Source organism: Salmo trutta, chromosome 22 (genome assembly GCF_901001165.1).
Source record: "Salmo trutta chromosome 22, fSalTru1.1, whole genome shotgun sequence".
Lineage (NCBI taxonomy): Eukaryota > Metazoa > Chordata > Actinopteri > Salmoniformes > Salmonidae > Salmo > Salmo trutta.
The window spans coordinates 31,983,777-32,004,287 of NC_042978.1; the positions used below are offsets into that span (position 1 = coordinate 31,983,777).

General features: G+C 39.7%; 2 protein-coding genes across 4 annotated transcripts in view; one reads left to right on the forward strand and one right to left on the reverse strand.

Moving 5' to 3' along the window:
• Positions 1–911: 911 nt before the first annotated feature.
• On the reverse strand, positions 912–4,011 carry gadd45ab (growth arrest and DNA-damage-inducible, alpha, b). Of its 2 annotated transcripts, none has more exons than XM_029707752.1 (4): positions 3,856–4,011; positions 3,456–3,557; positions 3,035–3,248; positions 912–1,811 (listed from the first exon to the last, which is right to left on the reverse strand). In XM_029707752.1, exons 1-4 carry the CDS (start codon positions 3,903–3,905, stop codon positions 1,701–1,703), a joined length of 477 nt encoding a protein of 158 aa, XP_029563612.1. In that variant the 5' UTR covers positions 3,906–4,011; the 3' UTR covers positions 912–1,700. The 2 variants fall into 2 exon arrangements, with proteins under 2 accessions (XP_029563612.1, XP_029563614.1); XM_029707754.1 differs by lacking the exon at positions 3,856–4,011 and adding an exon at positions 3,672–3,840.
• An 874-nt stretch (positions 4,012–4,885) lies between these two features.
• The window catches only part of sec16b (SEC16 homolog B, endoplasmic reticulum export factor), a 44,458-nt gene continuing 28,832 nt past the window's right edge, over positions 4,886–20,511 (forward strand). Inside the window, exons 1-10 of one of the 2 annotated variants that reach the window (XM_029707725.1) lie at positions 4,886–5,000; positions 5,433–5,501; positions 10,579–10,992; positions 11,944–12,035; positions 13,638–13,740; positions 13,837–13,936; positions 14,025–14,166; positions 14,385–14,536; positions 14,810–14,871; positions 15,111–15,249. In XM_029707725.1, coding sequence (XP_029563585.1) covers positions 10,619–10,992; positions 11,944–12,035; positions 13,638–13,740; positions 13,837–13,936; positions 14,025–14,166; positions 14,385–14,536; positions 14,810–14,871; positions 15,111–15,249 — 1,164 coding nt within the window. In that variant the 5' untranslated portion in view covers positions 4,886–5,000; positions 5,433–5,501; positions 10,579–10,618. Of the gene's footprint in view, positions 5,001–5,369; positions 5,502–10,578; positions 10,993–11,943; positions 12,036–13,637; positions 13,741–13,836; positions 13,937–14,024; positions 14,167–14,384; positions 14,537–14,809; positions 14,872–15,110; positions 15,250–20,511 lie in introns of those variants that run through there. The other variant, XM_029707724.1, reaches the window with a different exon arrangement.

The window sequence follows — 20,511 nt, forward strand, 5'->3', positions numbered from 1 at the left end:
GCTTTGCTCTGCTGCACACACACACACAATCACTTCTGGTGTCCTCTGAGTGTGCTGGTTAGTAATATATATTTTCTTTCCTCTCTAGCTATTTTTGTCCCTGCCAGGTGTGTTTGAACAGAGGGTGTTTCTGTGTTCGAACAGAGGGCCTCGGTGACAGCAAGGGTTGTCATGGTGATCACACAAACACCCTGATGCTGCTCATCACACAAGGAAACTAAATGTATGTGGAAATTCTCCTTCTCCCTCCTGTGTGACGTTTTTTTATAAAAAATGTTGATGTGAATGCAGGGTGTGGAACTGTTGTTACATGGGCTTTGTGTCCTTGGATGTAAATAACCAACACTGTAGTGTTTACCATCGGTGTCAATGGAGTGATGTATTGTTGAGACATGGTGTATGTTACATAATAAATACACACAAAACTAAGTACTAGCTTTTTGCACCCGGTTAAACAGTGCACCTTTCTTTATTCAGCTGAATGTGAAAGATCACTTGAAAGTGTTGCATTCCATTCCCCCTGAACTGAGGCTTGCAGTTAACACCTGCAGCTGAGAAAGAAAACACTACCTTCGTGAAATGACAAAAGGTGCTGCAGCTGGAATTGTGCTGGATTATCTAGTGACCTCGGTGAAAAGCCTCTTTGACCAAGCTTGGTGCAAACATAATCCTTGTTCAATGCCTGTTTTCCACTGCCTTGACAGAGATGGAGAAACCAGTACGGAGAAAAAATGTATGAAATGTATGCATTCACTACTGTAAGTCGCTCTGGATAAGAGCGTCTGCTAAATGACTAAAATGTAAATGTAGATGCATTATTAGTCCTGTGAGTGATGTTGCTTACAGGTTAATGAAAAACCTGCAGAATGATACCCATAACTCACTGCATTAATTCCAAACAAGCAAACCAATTAAATGTTTAGTTCAGTTCTGTTTATTTCTCTACAAAGGTAGCTGTTGATGAACATTGCAACATAAATACAATTCATTAAATTAACGCAAACATATTAATTAAAACAAAACAAGTTAATGTTTAAGTCAATACATTGCTTTTTCCTGACAATATCTTCCCTTTTTTTATTTAAATAATTCTCAAAACAACAATTCAGGGATGATCAACATCATATAAATTACAGTTGAGATTTGTCCACTTTCCTTGAGGCATTATCCAACCTGTAGTCCAGACTACTCCAGTCCAGTTCAGTAACATCCTGTCCGGTTAAATTGAGTCCGGTCCAGTCCTTGGAGTCAGTTTTCTGATCCTTCAGTAGATTCCAATCCCCTGCTGCCTAGTGTTCTCTGCTCTGCTCACCACCGCCTGTGTCTTGTGTGTTCTGTTGTGTGTGCTCACATGATTCAGCTTCCTGTAATGGCTTTCTTCCCGGAAAGGAGGGCACAGTCATCCCAATGACCAACCGTTGCCTTGTGATTACAGTCATCATTGTTACCATGGCAGTCTTGGTACCCAGAACGCTGAATCACTCTTCCTCAGCCGAAACCTCTGCATAAAATCCACACTGATCCAGCAAGTTTTGTTGGAGTTGGAGATTTTCTTGTTATTTTTGGGGAGATTTCCTGGTCCTCTATCTCCCTCTGGCAGAATCAAGGTTGTTCATGAGAGGTCCAACAAAGGGGTTAATACACAGATCTAGTGCAGTGTGCGATGTTTCCATATAAAGTGCCCAACATGGGTAGAGTCATCAGTCAGGTAGGTTGATGATGGGGACCCACTGGTCCAGGATTCGACTGTCTCTACAGAAGAGATTCACTTTGCTCAGTGCTGGGTCCTTCCACGTGGTCAACTGGGGGTTCTGTGAAGAGGAAGGGAAAACACAGTCAGGCTAATGCTGCTTTCTAAAAACATATGCATTCAAATACAGACCTAATACATGTGTAAGAACAACCCTAATCAGTTAGGCGTAAGGGGTTCTCTGCAAGTGAGTATGGTTACCATAACTGCTTACACAGTTAATCAGCACACATCTACTGCTGTGCTTTCTAAATATATTCATCAAATATAGGGATAACAAGTGATTTCTAACAACCATAATAAGATAAGGGTTCTCTGCAACTGGTGTGGTTACAGTGACAAGTAGAGCCAGTTTGCTACAGCAGGAAAAATATTCCTGTAGCAACAGGAAATGTAAAGTATTATGTGGATTATAATTCATTTACATTTTTGTAGGGGTTGATAGGGGTTGATACAAGGGAAAATCAAGTCTGACATTTCTAAGTAGAAATTACAAAACTTCAGAAGCCTTTTTAAACCTCAAATACATTACAAGTTTTACATTTCTTGAATTGCAGGAAGGTTCTGCAACAGGGGGATCAAATTAAGATCCTATATGATCTGTATGGCCTGCTAGTGTGCTTCATAGATCAGATCACTACTAAGGAAGTGTATGAGCAGGGCATAAAAATGTCTCCATGCTGACTTCTGCATTCTAAGAATCGCTCTGCAAACATGCAATCATTCATCCTTTTTCTCAGCTTCATTTCCTGGAATGTGTGTTTGAAGAAATACTACTGGCCCACAGGAAGAGCAGCTAGAGTACACATCGCTCTGCCAACTCAGCCACAAATGTATAGATTACATCCCAAATGGCACCCTATTCCTATGCCATTTGGACGCAGTCCGAGTAACTGGAGTCAGATCCCTTGCAGTACTGCAGTCAGCGTAAGCTACGTCAGACCACTACGCATCACATCACTACAGATCAGGTGGTTGCAGTCAGCTGGATTCAATTTAAAAGAGCAGAGCAATGAATGAAGACATAAAACTACTAGACCAGATGTTGTGGCCATTAAAATCAAATATTTGTTTGCATCTAGGCCTTTGATTCTGTATTCAAAGCCCTTGACCTGCAAATCTTGAGCATCCACAAATAAAAATGAATAACCTAGCTGGCATAATGAACTCGGTCCAGGTTAAAAGTGCCACACCTGCAGAGATCCCAGCTGAGTAACTGATATAAAAGTCTAGCACTGTTTAGTGCAGGGATATGGGGAGTATGAATAATGTAATGACACGTACAGTAACTAGTACACAGTGCATGTCCATTGGCTCTCCTCCTGACTTCACTCCTCCAAGGATCTCAGCGAGGCGCCTCATGTTGCTGACCCGCAGGATGTTGATGTCGTTCTCGCAGCAGAACGCCTGGATAAGGGTGAAGTGGATCTGGAGGGCCACGTCTTCTACCTGTTCCTCGTCCGTAGCCAGGAGGCACAACACCACATTATCCGGGTCACTGATGATTTAAATGACAACACAATTTGTTAAAACAAGCAGAATATATTAATTTAGTTGCCAGAATGTTTATTACAGTTTCATTGCGTAAGGATATATTGAAACATAATGTACTTCACTCCTTGCATTTAGTTATTTCACAATGGATTTATTACTAGCTAATAACGTTATAATATTGCTGAATGTGCTTCATTTGCTATCTACTTACACATTGAGTGATTTGGCTGCCTCGTATACCCCGACAGTGATGCAACCCTGAGGTAACGCGGAGCTGAGGACCTCCTCCAGTGCTTTAGCCACCGAATCCATCCTGAGGTTGCACAACAACAAAGAAGCATATTGATGGTGGGTGATACATGGACAAAAAACTAAGTATCGATATTTAGTCAGTTTGCAACATTCTAGAAAGTATATAACTACCTACCTATCTAGCTAACTGCATAGCTAACTAGGTTAGCTTAGACATGCTCAGCCAAACGCTCGTCCATACCGGGACATTGACATCACATAGCTGCTATAACTGGCTTGCTTGCCAAATGAAGTAAATTTAGCTGAAAACTGAAGCTTTCATTTTCAAAAAGTTGCAAAAAATTATCTCAGCTAGCTACCTTTCTGTAGAGTTTTCTCCGCTGGTTTCCTCAAAAGTCATATTGCACATTAGAAAATATCCACGTTGAAGACAGGATATCCACAGATGGTCTCTCCACGTCGGAGTTAAGTTCGCGACCTTGTGTCTGCTCTTTTCTCATATTTCCCCACAGTTCACCGTGGAAGGTGGAGTTCGACGCCTCATATTTGCATATCAAACCCCATTGGTCACATGCTAATTCCACGGTGTTTGACGTGAATGAGGAGCGCCCCCCAGGTATCAGTACACCTATGTAACTTCCTTGGTAAACTGCGACGACTGCTGGAAAAACAATGAAATTCATCAGTGGCTAACTATTTCATTGTATATTCGTGGTAAATGCACACTGATACTGTGCAGAGTTGTGGACAATACGTTTTATTTACAGTTGTTATTATAGCCTACATATTTTATACCCGTTTGCTTTGAAGGCTAATTCACCATTCTAAACTTTCTGAAATGTCATCGCATCACAACCCACTGGGCACAGACGTCAATTCAACGTTAATTCATTGAAATTACGTGGAAACAACGTTGATTCAACCAATGAGTGGGGAGAAACTCAAGCAGAGCACATCAAATAGATGTGATCTCCATTTGCTGTGATTCCAACAATGATCTCATAGCGGATGTATACAAGACGCCTTGCCAAAGCGTGTATAGAAGGCCTATGGTTTAGAAACTCCTTGCCTTCTCTTGAAATAGCTCATTTAAATTTGGTCAGCACACTCTTTTAAGATATTTGATATACACTTGATATAATAACAGCTATGCAAAAGTTCATAGTGATTTGTCCACAGAAGACACCAACCAGTAGACCTACACATGGTCCTCCCTAGTCTCATTTCATAGCCACTCTGTGCTTTCAGGTCCTCACTTATGTGGGAGACAGTCCTCTAACTTTTTCCCTTCCCAATATGGAGGTTTTAGGATACCAACATCCAGCTAAATGGTATGCGCTGGTGGGTGTTTTTTTTCCCCATTTCCACTGTCAACCGCCCGGTGTTCAACGCAACGTGGCATGTCCAGACATCCAAATAATAAAAAAAAATGTAAACATGCAAATGGATACAGTTATCTTTCACAGACACAAAATATCGCAAATGATACATATAGAGACATGATGTAAGTAATTCAAAGTAGCCTAATCTCTTCTTAAAAGTAATCTCATGTTTATTACAACGGTTCTGCTGTCAAGGGTGTGTGCCAGTATATGTTTACTAACAATTGTTTGAACAACGTGCATCGGGATTTTGTCGGGGCCACAGATTAGACATTTGTTTAGAAATACATTTTGATAGATGGGTACAATATTTTATATATCTTTTTTCTATCAATGAAACGTTTATTATATATATATATGAAACTATTTTACATTTGCGCAAATGCAAGCTCTAATTGTAATGCGCAATTTGGCCCTTGTTATCTACTGAACATACCTCGCTTACGCCATGCTTTTATTTACCTGCTCATTTGGACTGTTGGACTTTGTACCCCTGAGAACTTTATCTGTCAAGTTCGGGTCGGTTTATTTAATGTTGTGTGTTTCTTTTCCAGTGAAATTATGTGGCAGATGAACTTTGACTGCGACTGGCTGGGTGGAAGCGCTTTGAAAAGATGTGAACTGTAAGTTTGAACTTTACAAATATATTTGGTATTTTTTTGTTAAGAAAATTATTAATAGAATGTTAAATGCGCTGTCAAGGAAAGACAAAGTACGTGTGCATGTATGTATTGGTAGGTAGCTATAGTCTTGTTGGTTTATGTTGCAGAAATCAAGATTGACAGTTCTCTCTCGAAAATAGGTTCTCAATCTCAATTTCAAGATATCTCTCGTTTAGACAAAGGACAAATGCCCTTCACAGGCTTTTATTTTATTATCTGTAGGCTACACATGATATTGACCAAATGTGAACATGTATGGTCTAAGTTAGCCTAACCATGTAGCACTAGTATTCTGCCAGAAGCACAAATGATGATGTCAAGTTTGTATGGTAATGACCCAACCTTCAAAATAAAAGCCCGCATTTCAAAACATTGCAATGTGGATAACTCATTCAAAATATATGTAATTTTAATCAATGGCCACTTTTATTTTGCCAACAAGAAAAGGCAATGAGTAATTTATTAAAACAAATAACAAATATGGTTAAAAAAATATTTTTACCATTAATGAAAAAAGTACTATATTGGCACTGGTATGTTGAAAATATTGGTCTGTAGAGATAACTTTTCTACCTGTCTCAGCTATAGTAAGGTGGAAAATACTCAGTAGGTTCTCTAATAACCAAATATGTGTAGTTTTGGAGGGGTACTGTGTCCTACATATCCAACAGCACCTTGTTCTCCACCCCTTCCATAGCCCCCAATGCAATACACTGTAATACTGTACATGGGATACATATTGGGTTGTCGAGAGATAACTTTTCTACCTGTCTCAGCTAAAGTGGGGTGGGAAATACTCAGTAGGGTCTCTAATAACCAAACATGTGTAGTTTTGGAGGGGGACTGTGTTATACATGTCCAGCAACACAGCTTTAAATGATCTGGTGCTATCCATGGTCCTGACGTCAATAAAGACAACAACAAAAAACACACAAAGGCAACACTATTTTATCAAAATGAAAATCAATTTTATTTATATGTTAAATGTAATGAATATTAACCCAGCTATTAGGAAACAGTATAATCACACTTTCTAAACAGCAATGGAGAAAATGATAAATGATTAAGTTGTAGGCCAATATGTGAAGGTTATTAGACCTATTAAATGGTTTTACAAATTATAACAGAGACAAGATTATTTACAAGCTATATTGTAATGATTATTGATTAAGGTCAGAAAAGGCAGTTTTTGTAGAGTTTAAAATGCATTACATGAGACAACAAGGCTACAAGGCTAACACTATACTGTATAATCAAGCATTCAGAACAACAATAGAGAACATTATTTACAAGTTATATGCCTCTGTGTTTTGTATCTCTATCAATGTTAGCAGTATACAGTAAAGGCCTATTAACCAAGTTTTCAAAACCAATATCAGAGACAAGATTATACGATAATACATACAACAGATATGTGATGATTATCTATCAAGGCCAGCAAAGGCATTTTCTGTAGAGTTTAAAATGTATTACGTTGTAATTTTCTCTCTGATCAGTCATATAAAACATTCTCTCGCATGCCATTGTGACAACGCGTATTCACGTTTCCCTCTAATAAGACTGTTTATGAGAAAAAGCACACATAAACACCACAACTACTACCATCTGACTGTTTTCTAAAATAGGGACACCGATGAGAAAATGTCACATCTACCACAACACCATGCATTGCCAGATACTGTAATGCCAGGTATTTCTGAAGTAGAAGTAGTGTATCCTTTAATTCTCGTTCTTTCTGGCTTAAGGAATACATCATTTTAAGATTTAATGTAATGCAATTACTGCTACTAAATACACAGAGTACACAAAACATTAGGAACACCTGCTCTTTCCATGACATAGATTGACCAGGTGACTCTACTGTAGGTGAAAGCTATGATCCCTTATTGATGTCACCTGTTAATGAAGGAGAGGAGACAGGTTAAATAATGATTTTTAGGCCTTGAGACAATTGAGACATGGATTGTGTATGTGCCATTCAGAGGGTGAATGGGCAAGACAAAAAATGTTAAATGTCTTTGAGCACTCAACAGTTTCCCGTGTGTATCACGAATGGTCCACCACCCAAAGAACATCCAGCAAACTTGACACAACTGTGGGAAGTATTGGAGTCAACATGGGCCAGCATCCCTGTGGAACGCTTTCGTTCATGCCCCGACTAATTGATATTAGGAAGGTGTTGCATATCTATGACTATAACTGTCTAATGTGACTTTACGTTCACAGGCAATATCACATGCTCAAAATGCCACCAATTGTTCACCGTTCCAGGCACATTTGGCATAACCTCTTTGCTCTCACAAAATAGACTGTAATTCCTGACTCGCAAAAGACAAAGGGGACATTAACGCATATTGTTCCTTCACATGCGGCTTCAAAAGACCATTGTACCCCTCAAGTATTCGGTCATTGAACCAGTTGTAGTCATTGCTTAACCTTTTACTGCAGTGGGTTAAATCAGGGTCACCCTGAGTGTTTCTTGGTAGTCCTAAACAAATCTACTTTGAAACAGAAGTATACACCTCACACACATGGTTATGGGCTTTAAAAAAGAAGACACCTGTACCATGTCAGTTATAGAGTTGAAATGTATTCAATGTTGAGTTTGCACTACATAATTGCACTTTATATACATCACAGAAGTCTGAAAAATATAAAAACCATTTGACATAGAAACACCGGATTAATAATTTAATAATCCCTTGTATTTTCTCACAAATGACAATTGCGACCAAAGTGGGTTTAAGAAAATGTTTGAAAGGCTATGCATAACTGGGTTGATATAAATCTATAGCAACATTATTTTACTACGATACTACCTAAAAAATATCTTTTATTTGTCAGTTCAAGCGATTGACCTGATGCATTTTTTGGCACAAGTCAAAAGTGGCCTTGGGTTGATTTAAATGTGTTAAATGGTCCATTACCATCACCATTAGGTTCATCTAGGTCGTTAACAGGTATGTCAGTCCATCATTGTTTACATTGTGTCTTTGACTTTGTTTACATTTTTGTCACACTGGAAGCTAACATAGTAAGATAACAAAGTGTCAAAGTGTTATATCTTTACAACTGATATTCAACACAACAACAGTACATTCAGTTATTGTTTTGGGATTAATATAACATGCAGGACAAATGTATATGTCTATGACCCAGTCCCCCTTCAAAACTACACATCATTCGTAAGTAGAGACTCTACTGAGTATTTCCCACCCCACTTTAGCTGAGACAGGTAGAAAACGGATCTCTCTACAAGCCAATATTTATCCCATGTACAGTCTATTACAGTGTATTGCATTGTAACTGGTTGTGTTTATGCCACACAGAAAAGGTAAAACATTTAAAAAGTTAAACTACAAATATTTAGGCTATATTGAAGCGTTAGGTTCTAGGTCGAGGAATAGCCTCTCCGATTGGACAGGAGGCTGACACACTGCACTAGAGTGCTAAAGAAAATCAATATTCCCTAAAGTCACTGTGTCTTTGCAGGGGGACTCTTATTTTGAGGAAAAACATCTGCGATTGTTCTGCCAGCATAATATCCTGCTGCTAGGAGAACAGTAATCCATTTCCTGAATATCTGGGCCTGATTGGAAAATAGGCCTATGTGTCTGCACTATATAGGACAACTTGGGAGAGTGATGATCGGTAACAGGCAGCGCATAAGTATCAGAAGTTAAAATACAGCTAGACTGTCCTCTACTGTTCCTTTCTAGACCTTAAAATCTGTCGAGATTACAATTTGGGTCGCTAGTGTGAAAGACAAACACCCTACGCATCATGCCAATAGGGTTAACCCACTTGCTTGGAATTGTAACGTGGCTCATAGCAAGGTTTGCAACACTGCCCCCTCCTCCTTTTTACACGAACAAAGTGCATGTTGAATAAAAAATGTCATGACAGGCCTGATGGAAACTTGCCAAATGTCGACAAAACAAAGTACACTAGAAAAGGTGGGATCTTTTTCTGTTGGTAAAAGGAATTGTGCGTGAAATGTCGGTGGAAACGCTTTTATGTTGAAATATTGATATAATAACCCTCATATCAAAGTAATCTTGGAGTCACGCGATGACATGTAGTGTGGTCCTCCCACTACGACTCCTCTGGGAAAGCATGCCGTTTATTAGGCTACAGATGAAATAATTTATGATGAATTTCACAGGGTGGTGAAAGTGCAAGGCGATGAGCTTGATGTTCCTTTCCAATAAATATTGAGGGTCTTATTCTGGTGATGTTATGATCAATGCTTGTCTGCCATTTGACAAATAAAAATATACTTGGTCTTTTGCCCATAATAATCTCATAATGTAGGATATACGTGCACTCTAGCCAACAGCACCCAATCTGCGCCCTGCACCCTGTTGGCTGGCTAGAGCGCATATGCCAATACCAGAGTGAGCACACTCACTATATAACAAAAAATAATTGTGAGAAAACAATCAGTAGACTTGAAAATGCGATGGAAACCCATTTTACTTTTATTTTTTTATTCGGTACATGGGAATTTAACTGCAAAAGTTATTTTTATGTGCACTCTGTCATCATGCACAGCCTTTTATCTGCAACAAGTCAATCTGATGGAAACATCTCTGGTGGGAAAATGTGCAAATAGTTTTTATGCAGATTTTTAACTACAATTGTGAAGCACATCATTCAATTTGTCAAAAAGAATCGTTTAAAAATTATATTTTCATATGAATTAAATGAATCAAATTATTATAATTTTTTTTACTATTTTGAGAAATGTGAAGAGGGGCATCTGCTATCTAGTTAATTTAGAGATCAATAGGGGAGCTGTTTGAGCTGCATGTCTCATGTCTTGACTGATCTTTAAGGCGCAATGACACACCAAAAAGGCACTACCCTCCCCAAAGCAAAAAAAAAACTTTGGCAACCTTCCCCTATTTTGGACCAGCCCTCCACCCAAGTCAATTTTGATCTGTCCTTAATTGATTGTAATGCTCCAGAGATTTCCTCAGAGAGCTCTACCAATCCTTTTCATGTGAAAGTACTGATGATCCATTATTCTTCTCAGGTATTGAAGCATTCTCCTCTCAACATAAAGAGTGGTCATCATGGACCCCAAAAGTCACCACTGGACCAAGCCAGGCCCTGGTCGTCACCCACAGAGACCCAGGGAGAGAGAGGACTACCATCGGCCTGCTCACCCTCACCAGGGGACTGGAACCGGGCACTACCCACCAGCACCAAATGTTGGGGACGCTATCGCTGGGCACTACCCACCACCACCGGACCCCAGGGAGAGGCAGTGGTCCCACCAGGACCCTCGCTACAGGGTCTACCTCACCAGCCCTCCCCCTTCCAGACCGCCTCTAGATTTCTCTCTCAGCTCTTACAGCACTCCCCACTACAGAACAGCTTATGACAGACCCCATTCCACGATGGGTTACATCAGACCAGAGCCACAACACTCCAGACCCCATTCAAGGTTTGTACACAGAAACTGACTGTTACTTATTATATTATTGTCAAATGTCAATGTCTCTATGTCTCAATTTGAAAACTTACAAATAAAGTATATAAAAAAGAAAAACTGACTGTAACTGTAACTATCCACTATTCATTGAGGAAAATGTTAAACTACTGGATCTCTCAGTATTAGTTGTTGTGGTTTGGTGGTGACACATGTGAAATGCCAGCTATTTATTATGTGGACCTTAACATGCTGACCAGACCGCTCGCGCACGCGTCCGCCATCGTGCCCATGTTGATTTTGTCCACCCACACCAGACATGATCAGGACACGCAGGTTGAAATATAAAAACTAACTCTGAACCAACTATATTCATTTGGGGACAGGTTGAAAAGCATTAAACATATATGGCAATTTAGCTAGCTAGCTTACTGTTGCTAGCTAATTTGTCCAGGGATATAAACATTGGGTTGTTATTTTACCAGAAATGCACAAGGTCCTCTACTCCGACATAATCCACAGATAAAAGGGTAAACCGAGTTTGTTTCTAGTAATTTCTCCTCCTTCAAGCTTCTTCTTCTTTGAACTTTAGATGGCGGTTGGCAACCAACTTTAAGGTGCATTACCACTACCAACTGGACGGGAGTGTGGACCTCAGTTCATCTTTCAATTACCCACGTGGGTATATGCTCCTAAAAACCAATGAGGAGTTGGGAGAGGCGGGACTTGCAGCGCGTCAAGTGTCGCAAATAGAACCAAGTTCTATTTTAGCGCCTGGCTACGTAGATGCTCATTTACACACGCGAGCAGTGTGGGTTGCAATGATTGAATAATATGTATGTGTAAATGTATTTTGCAACTCGAGTGGTGTGGTCAGCATGTAAGATACAGTTTTTAATAAATTATTCATCTTTATATGATCAGAAATGGATCTATGATATCTTTATATTATCTTATTGTTTACAGGCAAGCATATGACTACCCACCCCAGATTTACTGGGACCATAGTCAGGACTATGGCTACTATGACCAGGGCTATTACAAAGGACATTACCCAGGTACTGACATATTGTTATCAGTGGATTACACTGATGAATTATATTACTCAAGTATTACACTCCTGCTTGCCAAGCAACTTAAGCTATTATCAGAGTTATAAATAGGGTGGCAGGTAGCCTAATGGTTAAGAACATTGGGACAGTAACCGAAAGGTTGCTAGTTTGAACCCCCGAGCTGACTAGGTGAAACATCTGTCAATGTCACCTTGAGCAAGGCACTTAACCCTAATAGCTCTTGTAAGTCACACTGGATAAGAGCGTCTGCTAAATTGCAACAACACCTCCCCTACGCTGATCCTCAACATGGAGGCCCCACAAGGGTGCTTGCTCAGCCCCCTCCTGTACTCCATGTTAACCCATGACTGCGTGGCCACGCACATCAGCAACTCAATCATCAAGTTTGCAGACGACACAACAGTAGTAGGCCTGATTACCAACAATGACGAGACAGTCTACAGGGAGGAGGGGAGGGCCCTGGCAGACTGGTGCCAGAAAAATACGTTAACTGAAACAAAGGAGCTGATCGTGGTCTTCAGGAGACAGCAGAGAGAGCACAGAGCTGCAGTGGAGAGGGTGAAAAGATTCAAGTTCCTTGGTGTGCACATCACTGACAACCTGAAATGGTCCTTCCACACAGAGAGTGTAGTTAAGAAGGCGCAACAGTGCCTCTTCAACCTCAGGAGGCTGAAGAAATTCAGCTTGGCCCCTAGGACACTCACAAACTTCTACAGATGCACCATTGAGAGCATCCTGTTGGGCTGTATCACTGTCTGGTACGGCAATTGCACCGTCCGTAAACATAGGGCTCTCCAGAGGGTGGTGCGTTCAGCCCAACATATCACTGGGGGCACAGTGCCTGCCTTCCATGACACAGGAAGGCCATGAAGATCATCAAGGACCTCGGCCACCTGAGCCATGGCGTGTTCACCCCGCTACCATCTAGAAGTCAGAGAAAGTACAGGTGCATCAAAGCTGGGACTGAGAGACTGAAAAACAGCTTCTATCTCCAGGCTGTCAGGCTGTTAAATAGTCACCGCTAGCCAGCCTCTGCCCAGTACCCTGAACTGAACTTAGTCACTGTTACTAACCGGCTACTACCCGGTACTCTACCCTGCATCTTAGAGACTGCTGCCCTATGTATATAGACATTGAACACTGGTCACTTTAATAATGTTTACATACTGTTTTACCCACTTCATATGTATATACTGTTTTCTAGTCAAGGCTCATCGTAAATAACTACTGTTGTACACACCTTTTCTAATCATATACTGTCCATACTGTCTATACACACTATCATATACATATATATTCATGTTCCGGACTCTGACATTGCTCATTCTTATATTTCTTAATTCCTTTCTTAGATTTTGGGGGATTTGTGTGTATTGTTTTGTATTGTTAGGTGAGCTAGAAACATAAACATTTCGCTGCACCTACGATAATGTGTGTACGCGACCAATAACATTTAATTCAATTTTATTTCAACATATGCAGCACAGTACAAAGGTAATTAATGTGTAAAGAAACAAAACTAAACAATAACTATGTGCAAGTAAAGCAACATGATTGATACAATTCTCTGTAATTGATATGATCCAGATGCAGGTCAATGGCCTCCCCAGGAACAGTGGAGATCTGACCAGTATCAGGAGAGGAGATATGAGCAGGACCAGACTGGCAGTGGCTACCCAGAACAACAAAGGTTAGACAGAAAGATGTGAGATTCATGATATTCCGTTCATTGAAGGGCATGAATTCAACCCTATTTCTTCTTCTTCTTCTTCTAATTATTTTTCAGGTATGACCAGCGAAGAGCGAGCTCTCAGCATGACTTCAGAGGTTCTGATGAAGATCGTTCTAAAGAGAATGGGGATGCTGGTGGAGATTTGCCCACTTTGGTGAATATTTACTTTGTGAACTTAGTCGTATGATGTTCTCCATCCCTGCCCATTCTCCTATCTTGATTTGACTGATTTTGTTTCCCAGGCCTGCTGTTATGCCGAAGGGGCTCTGGCCATCTCCAAGGCCTCAGGCTTGTCCTCCAGTAGCTATGAGTTGAGCCAGTACATCAACGGTGCTGAACAGACTGAGCCTGCCCCACAAACCACCTGGAGCATAGCAGACACAGGTAATCATTGAGTTACAGGTCTGTCTCTTAGAAACAGGGATCACATTCTAATGTCATGCTCTTCTCTGTAGGGTTGGTTGTATTCCGCTAATAACAAAAGACCACAATGAGGCTAACTTGCCATCCTCAAGTCTAATGAGCACTCATTACAGCACAATGAATATCTCCCATGAAAGGGATAATATTATGAATGATAATAATGCATGTTCTCTCCTTAGAGTATGCAGCTATTCCCCAGGTGACTGCCCCTCTGAAATACACTTTGCCCCATGCTCTGGTCAGCTTTGGTCCAGCTGGACAGTTGATCCGGGTCAGTCCTGGTCTGGCCATGCAGGGAGACCCAGGGAAGGTGGAACTACACAGTCTCGAGGTATAGTTCTAGGTTAAAGGAGCAGGACAGAATCAGTACGGAGAATAGTAGGATATATCTACATGGCAGAATTGTTGTGGTGAACTAGCAGGTTATAGGAAGAGGCCGCTATCATTCTAGTGAATAGAGTAATCATCAAGGAATGGCTAAATTACTGGCCGATTAGTTTCGGTTTTGAGGAACTGTTGAGCTGTTTTTATCAGTATTGAGCTGGTGTGTGAGAAGTTTCTGTTAATGTGTTACTGAGAGGCTGTCTGTGTGTTCTGTCTGCAGATCATTCTGGGGGAAACACAGGAGCAGCAGGACATGAGAGAATTTCCTGGGCCACTGGCTAGGTATTTTACACTCTTAAACACAATATCCAAACATCCATGCTACTCTGTATGTGATCATGTATTGTCTATGCATGCAAAGTAGGAGACACTGACGAAATAACTACATAAAACTGTTCTAGAGACAGTAAAAACAGGCACACAAAATGGATTGACAACAACGAAGGTTTACTGTCATAATGGTGGCTATTAGTATTATGTGTGTATTTCTTTCAACTGGCGTTTTTTCTCCTCCTTCAAAGGGAAGACCTGCACAAAGTAGATGCCATCTCTTTTGCCCACCAGAAGGCAGAAGCCTGCATGAAAAATGAAAAGCTACAAGACAAGGGCTCTGCTGCCCTCCTTTGGAATCTACTGGTACTGCTGTGCAGACAGAATGGAGTAGGTGTACCATAGACTGTATCTCTTCACACTCTTATAGTAGGTGTACTATATATCTCCTCACACTCTTATAGTAGGTGTACTATATATCTCCTCACACTCTTCTAGTAGGTGTACTATAGACTGTATCTCCTCACACTCTTATAGTAGGTGTACTATATATCTCCTCACACTCTTATAGTAGGTGTACTATATATCTCCTCACACTCTTCTAGTAGGTGTACTATAGACTGTATCTCCTCACACTCTTATAGTAGGTGTACTATATATCTCCTCACACTCTTCTAGTAGGTGTACTATATATCTCCTCACACTCTTCTAGTAGGTGTACTATATATCTCCTCACACTCTTATAGTAGGTGTACTATATATCTCCTCACACTCTTCTAGTAGGTGTACTATATATCTCCTCACACTCTTCTAGTAGGTGTACTATATATCTCCTCACACTCTTCTAGTAGGTGTACTATATATCTCCTCACACTCTTATAGTAGGTGTACTATATATCTCCTCACACTCTTCTAGTAGGTGTACTATATATCTCCTCACACTCTTCTAGTAGGTGTACTATAGACTGTATCTCCTCACACTCTTCTAGTAGGTGTACTATATATCTCCTCACACTCTTCTAGTAGGTGTACTATATATCTCCTCACACTCTTATAGTAGGTGTACTATATATCTCCTCACACTCTTATAGTAGGTGTACTATATATCTCCTCACACTCTTCTAGTAGGTGTACTATATATCTCCTCACACTCTTCTAGTAGGTGTACTATATATCTCCTCACACTCTTATAGTAGGTGTACTATATATCTCCTCACACTCTTCTAGTAGGTGTACTATATATCTCCTCACACTCTTCTAGTAGGTGTACTATAGACTGTATCTCCTCACACTCTTATAGTAGGTGTACTATATATCTCCTCACACTCTTCTAGTAGGTGTACTATATATCTCCTCACACTCTTCTAGTAGGTGTACTATATATCTCCTCACACTCTTATAGTAGGTGTACTATATATCTCCTCACACTCTTATAGTAGGTGTACTATATATCTCCTCACACTCTTCTAGTAGGTGTACTATATATCTCCTCACACTCTTATAGTAGGTGTACTATATATCTCCTCACACTCTTATAGTAGGTGTACTATATATCTCCTCACACTCTTATAGTAAGTGTACTATATATCTCCTCACACTCTTATAGTAGGTGTACTATAGACTGTATCTCCTCACACTCTTATAGTAGGTGTACTATAGACTGTATCTCCTCACACTCTTATAGTAGGTGTACTATATATCTCCTCACACTCTTCTAGTAGGTGTACTATATATCTCCTCACACTCTTCTAGTAGGTGTACTATATATCTCCTCACACTCTTATAGTAGGTGTACTATATATCTCCTCACACTCTTCTAGTAGGTGTACTATATATCTCCTCACACTCTTCTAGTAGGTGTACTATAGACTGTATCTCCTCACACTCTTATAGTAGGTGTACTATATATCTCCTCACACTCTTCTAGTAGGTGTACTATATATCTCCTCACACTCTTCTAGTAGGTGTACTATATATCTCCTCACACTCTTCTAGTAGGTGTACTATAGACTGTATCTCCTCACACTCTTATAGTAGGTGTACTATATATCTCCTCACACTCTTCTAGTAGGTGTACTATATATCTCCTCACACTCTTCTAGTAGGTGTACTATATATCTCCTCACACTCTTATAGTAGGTGTACTATATATCTCCTCACACTCTTATAGTAGGTGTACTATATATCTCCTCACACTCTTCTAGTAGGTGTACTATATATCTCCTCACACTCTTCTAGTAGGTATACTATATATCTCCTCACACTCTTATAGTAGGTGTACTATATATCTCCTCACACTCTTCTAGTAGGTGTACTATATATCTCCTCACACTCTTCTAGTAGGTGTACTATAGACTGTATCTCCTCACACTCTTATAGTAGGTGTACTATATATCTCCTCACACTCTTCTAGTAGGTGTACTATATATCTCCTCACACTCTTCTAGTAGGTGTACTATATATCTCCTCACACTCTTATAGTAGGTGTACTATATATCTCCTCACAGTCTTATAGTAGGTGTACTATATATCTCCTCACACTCTTCTAGTAGGTGTACTATATATCTCCTCACACTCTTATAGTAGGTGTACTATATATCTCCTCACACTCTTATAGTAGGTGTACTATATATCTCCTCACACTCTTATAGTAAGTGTACTATATATCTCCTCACACTCTTATAGTAAGTGTACTATATATCTCCTCACACTCTTATAGTAGGTGTACTATATATCTCCTCACACTCTTATAGTAGGTGTACTATAGACTGTATCTCCTCACACTCTTATAGTAGGTGTACTATATATCTCCTCACACTCTTATAGTAGGTGTACTATAGACTGTATCTCCTCACACTCTTCTAGTAGGTGTACTATATATCTCCTCACACTCTTCTAGTAGGTGTACTATATATCTCCTCACACTCTTATATTAGGTGTACTATATATCTCCTCACACTCTTCTAGTAGGTGTACTATATATCTCCTCACACTCTTATAGTAGGTGTACTATATATCTCCTCACACTCTTATAGTAGGTGTACTATATATCTCCTCACACTCTTATAGTAGGTGTACTATATATCTCCTCACACTCTTATAGTAGGTGTACTATATATCTCCTCACACTCTTATAGTAGGTGTACTATATATCTCCTCACACTCTTATAGTAGGTGTACTATAGACTGTATCTCCTCACACTCTTATAGTAGGTGTACTATATATCTCCTCACACTCTTCTAGTAGGTGTACTATATATCTCCTCACACTCTTCTAGTAGGTGTACTATATATCTCCTCACACTCTTATAGTAGGTGTACTATATATCTCCTCACACTCTTATAGTAGGTGTACTATATATCTCCTCACACTCTTCTAGTAGGTGTACTATATATCTCCTCACACTCTTCTAGTAGGTGTACTATATATCTCCTCACACTCTTATAGTAGGTGTACTATAGACTGTATCTCCTCACACTCTTATAGTAGGTGTACTATATATCTCCTCACACTCTTCTAGTAGGTGTATTATATATCTCCTCACACTCTTCTAGTAGGTGTACTATATATCTCCTCACACTCTTCTAGTAGGTGTACTATATATCTCCTCACACTCTTATAGTAGGTGTACTATATATCTCCTCACACTCTTCTAGTAGGTGTACTATAGACTGTATCTCCTCACACTCTTATAGTAGGTGTACTATATATCTCCTCACACTCTTCTAGTAGGTGTACTATATATCTCCTCACACTCTTCTAGTAGGTGTACTATATATCTCCTCACACTCTTCTAGTAGGTGTACTATAGACTGTATCTCCTCACACTCTTATAGTAGGTGTACTATATATCTCCTCACACTCTTCTAGTAGGTGTACTATATATCTCCTCACACTCTTCTAGTAGGTGTACTATATATCTCCTCACACTCTTCTAGTAGGTGTACTATATATCTCCTCACACTCTTATAGTAGGTGTACTATATATCTCCTCACACTCTTCTAGTAGGTGTACTATATATCTCCTCACACTCTTCTAGTAGGTGTACTATAGACTGTATCTCCTCACACTCTTATAGTAGGTGTACTATATATCTCCTCACACTCTTCTAGTAGGTGTACTATATATCTCCTCACACTCTTCTAGTAGGTGTACTATATATCTCCTCACACTCTTATAGTAGGTGTACTATATATCTCCTCACACTCTTCTAGTAGGTGTACTATAGACTGTATCTCCTCACACTCTTATAGTAGGTGTACTATATATCTCCTCACACTCTTCTAGTAGGTGTACTATATATCTCCTCACACTCTTCTAGTAGGTGTACTATATATCTCCTCACACTCTTATAGTAGGTGTACTATATATCTCCTCACACTCTTATAGTAGGTGTACTATATATCTCCTCACACTCTTCTAGTAGGTGTACTATATATCTCCTCACACTCTTCTAGTAGGTGTACTATATATCTCCTCACACTCTTATAGTAGGTGTACTATATATCTCCTCACACTCTTCTAGTAGGTGTACTATATATCTCCTCACACTCTTCTAGTAGGTGTACTATAGACTGTATCTCCTCACACTCTTATAGTAGGTGTACTATATATCTCCTCACACTCTTCTAGTAGGTGTACTATATATCTCCTCACACTCTTCTAGTAGGTGTACTATATATCTCCTCACACTCTTATAGTAGGTGTACTATATATCTCCTCACACTCTTATAGTAGGTGTACTATATATCTCCTCACACTCTTCTAGTAGGTGTACTATATATCTCCTCACACTCTTATAGTAGGTGTACTATATATCTCCTCACACTCTTATAGTAGGTGTACTATATATCTCCTCACACTCTTATAGTAAGTGTACTATATATCTCCTCACACTCTTATAGTAGGTGTACTATAGACTGTATCTCCTCACACTCTTATAGTAGGTGTACTATAGACTGTATCTCCTCACACTCTTATAGTAGGTGTACTATATATCTCCTCACACTCTTCTAGTAGGTGTACTATATATCTCCTCACACTCTTCTAGTAGGTGTACTATATATCTCCTCACACTCTTATAGTAGGTGTACTATATATCTCCTCACACTCTTCTAGTAGGTGTACTATATATCTCCTCACACTCTTCTAGTAGGTGTACTATAGACTGTATCGCCTCACACTCTTATAGTAGGTGTACTATATATCTCCTCACACTCTTCTAGTAGGTGTACTATATATCTCCTCACACTCTTCTAGTAGGTGTACTATATATCTCCTCACACTCTTATAGTAGGTGTACTATATATCTCCTCACAGTCTTCTAGTAGGTGTACTATAGACTGTATCTCCTCACACTCTTATAGTAGGTGTACTATATATCTCCTCACACTCTTCTAGTAGGTGTACTATATATCTCCTCACACTCTTCTAGTAGGTGTACTATATATCTCCTCACACTCTTATAGTAGGTGTACTATATATCTCCTCACACTCTTATAGTAGGTGTACTATATATCTCCTCACACTCTTCTAGTAGGTGTACTATATATCTCCTCACACTCTTCTAGTAGGTGTACTATATATCTCCTCACACTCTTATAGTAGGTGTACTATATATCTCCTCACACTCTTCTAGTAGGTGTACTAT

Coding starts and splice junctions, on each gene's coding strand:
- gadd45ab (XM_029707752.1), bottom strand. CDS start 3,905: ATGTGCAATATGACTTTTGAGGAAACCAGCGGAGAAAACTCTACAGAA. Junction 3,558..3,855: donor GGAGAAAACTCTACAGAAAG/GTAGCTAGCTGA, acceptor GTGCAACCTCAG/GATGGATTCGGTGGCTAAAG. Junction 3,249..3,455: donor GCAGCCAAATCACTCAATGT/GTAAGTAGATAG, acceptor TTAAATCATCAG/TGACCCGGATAATGTGGTGT.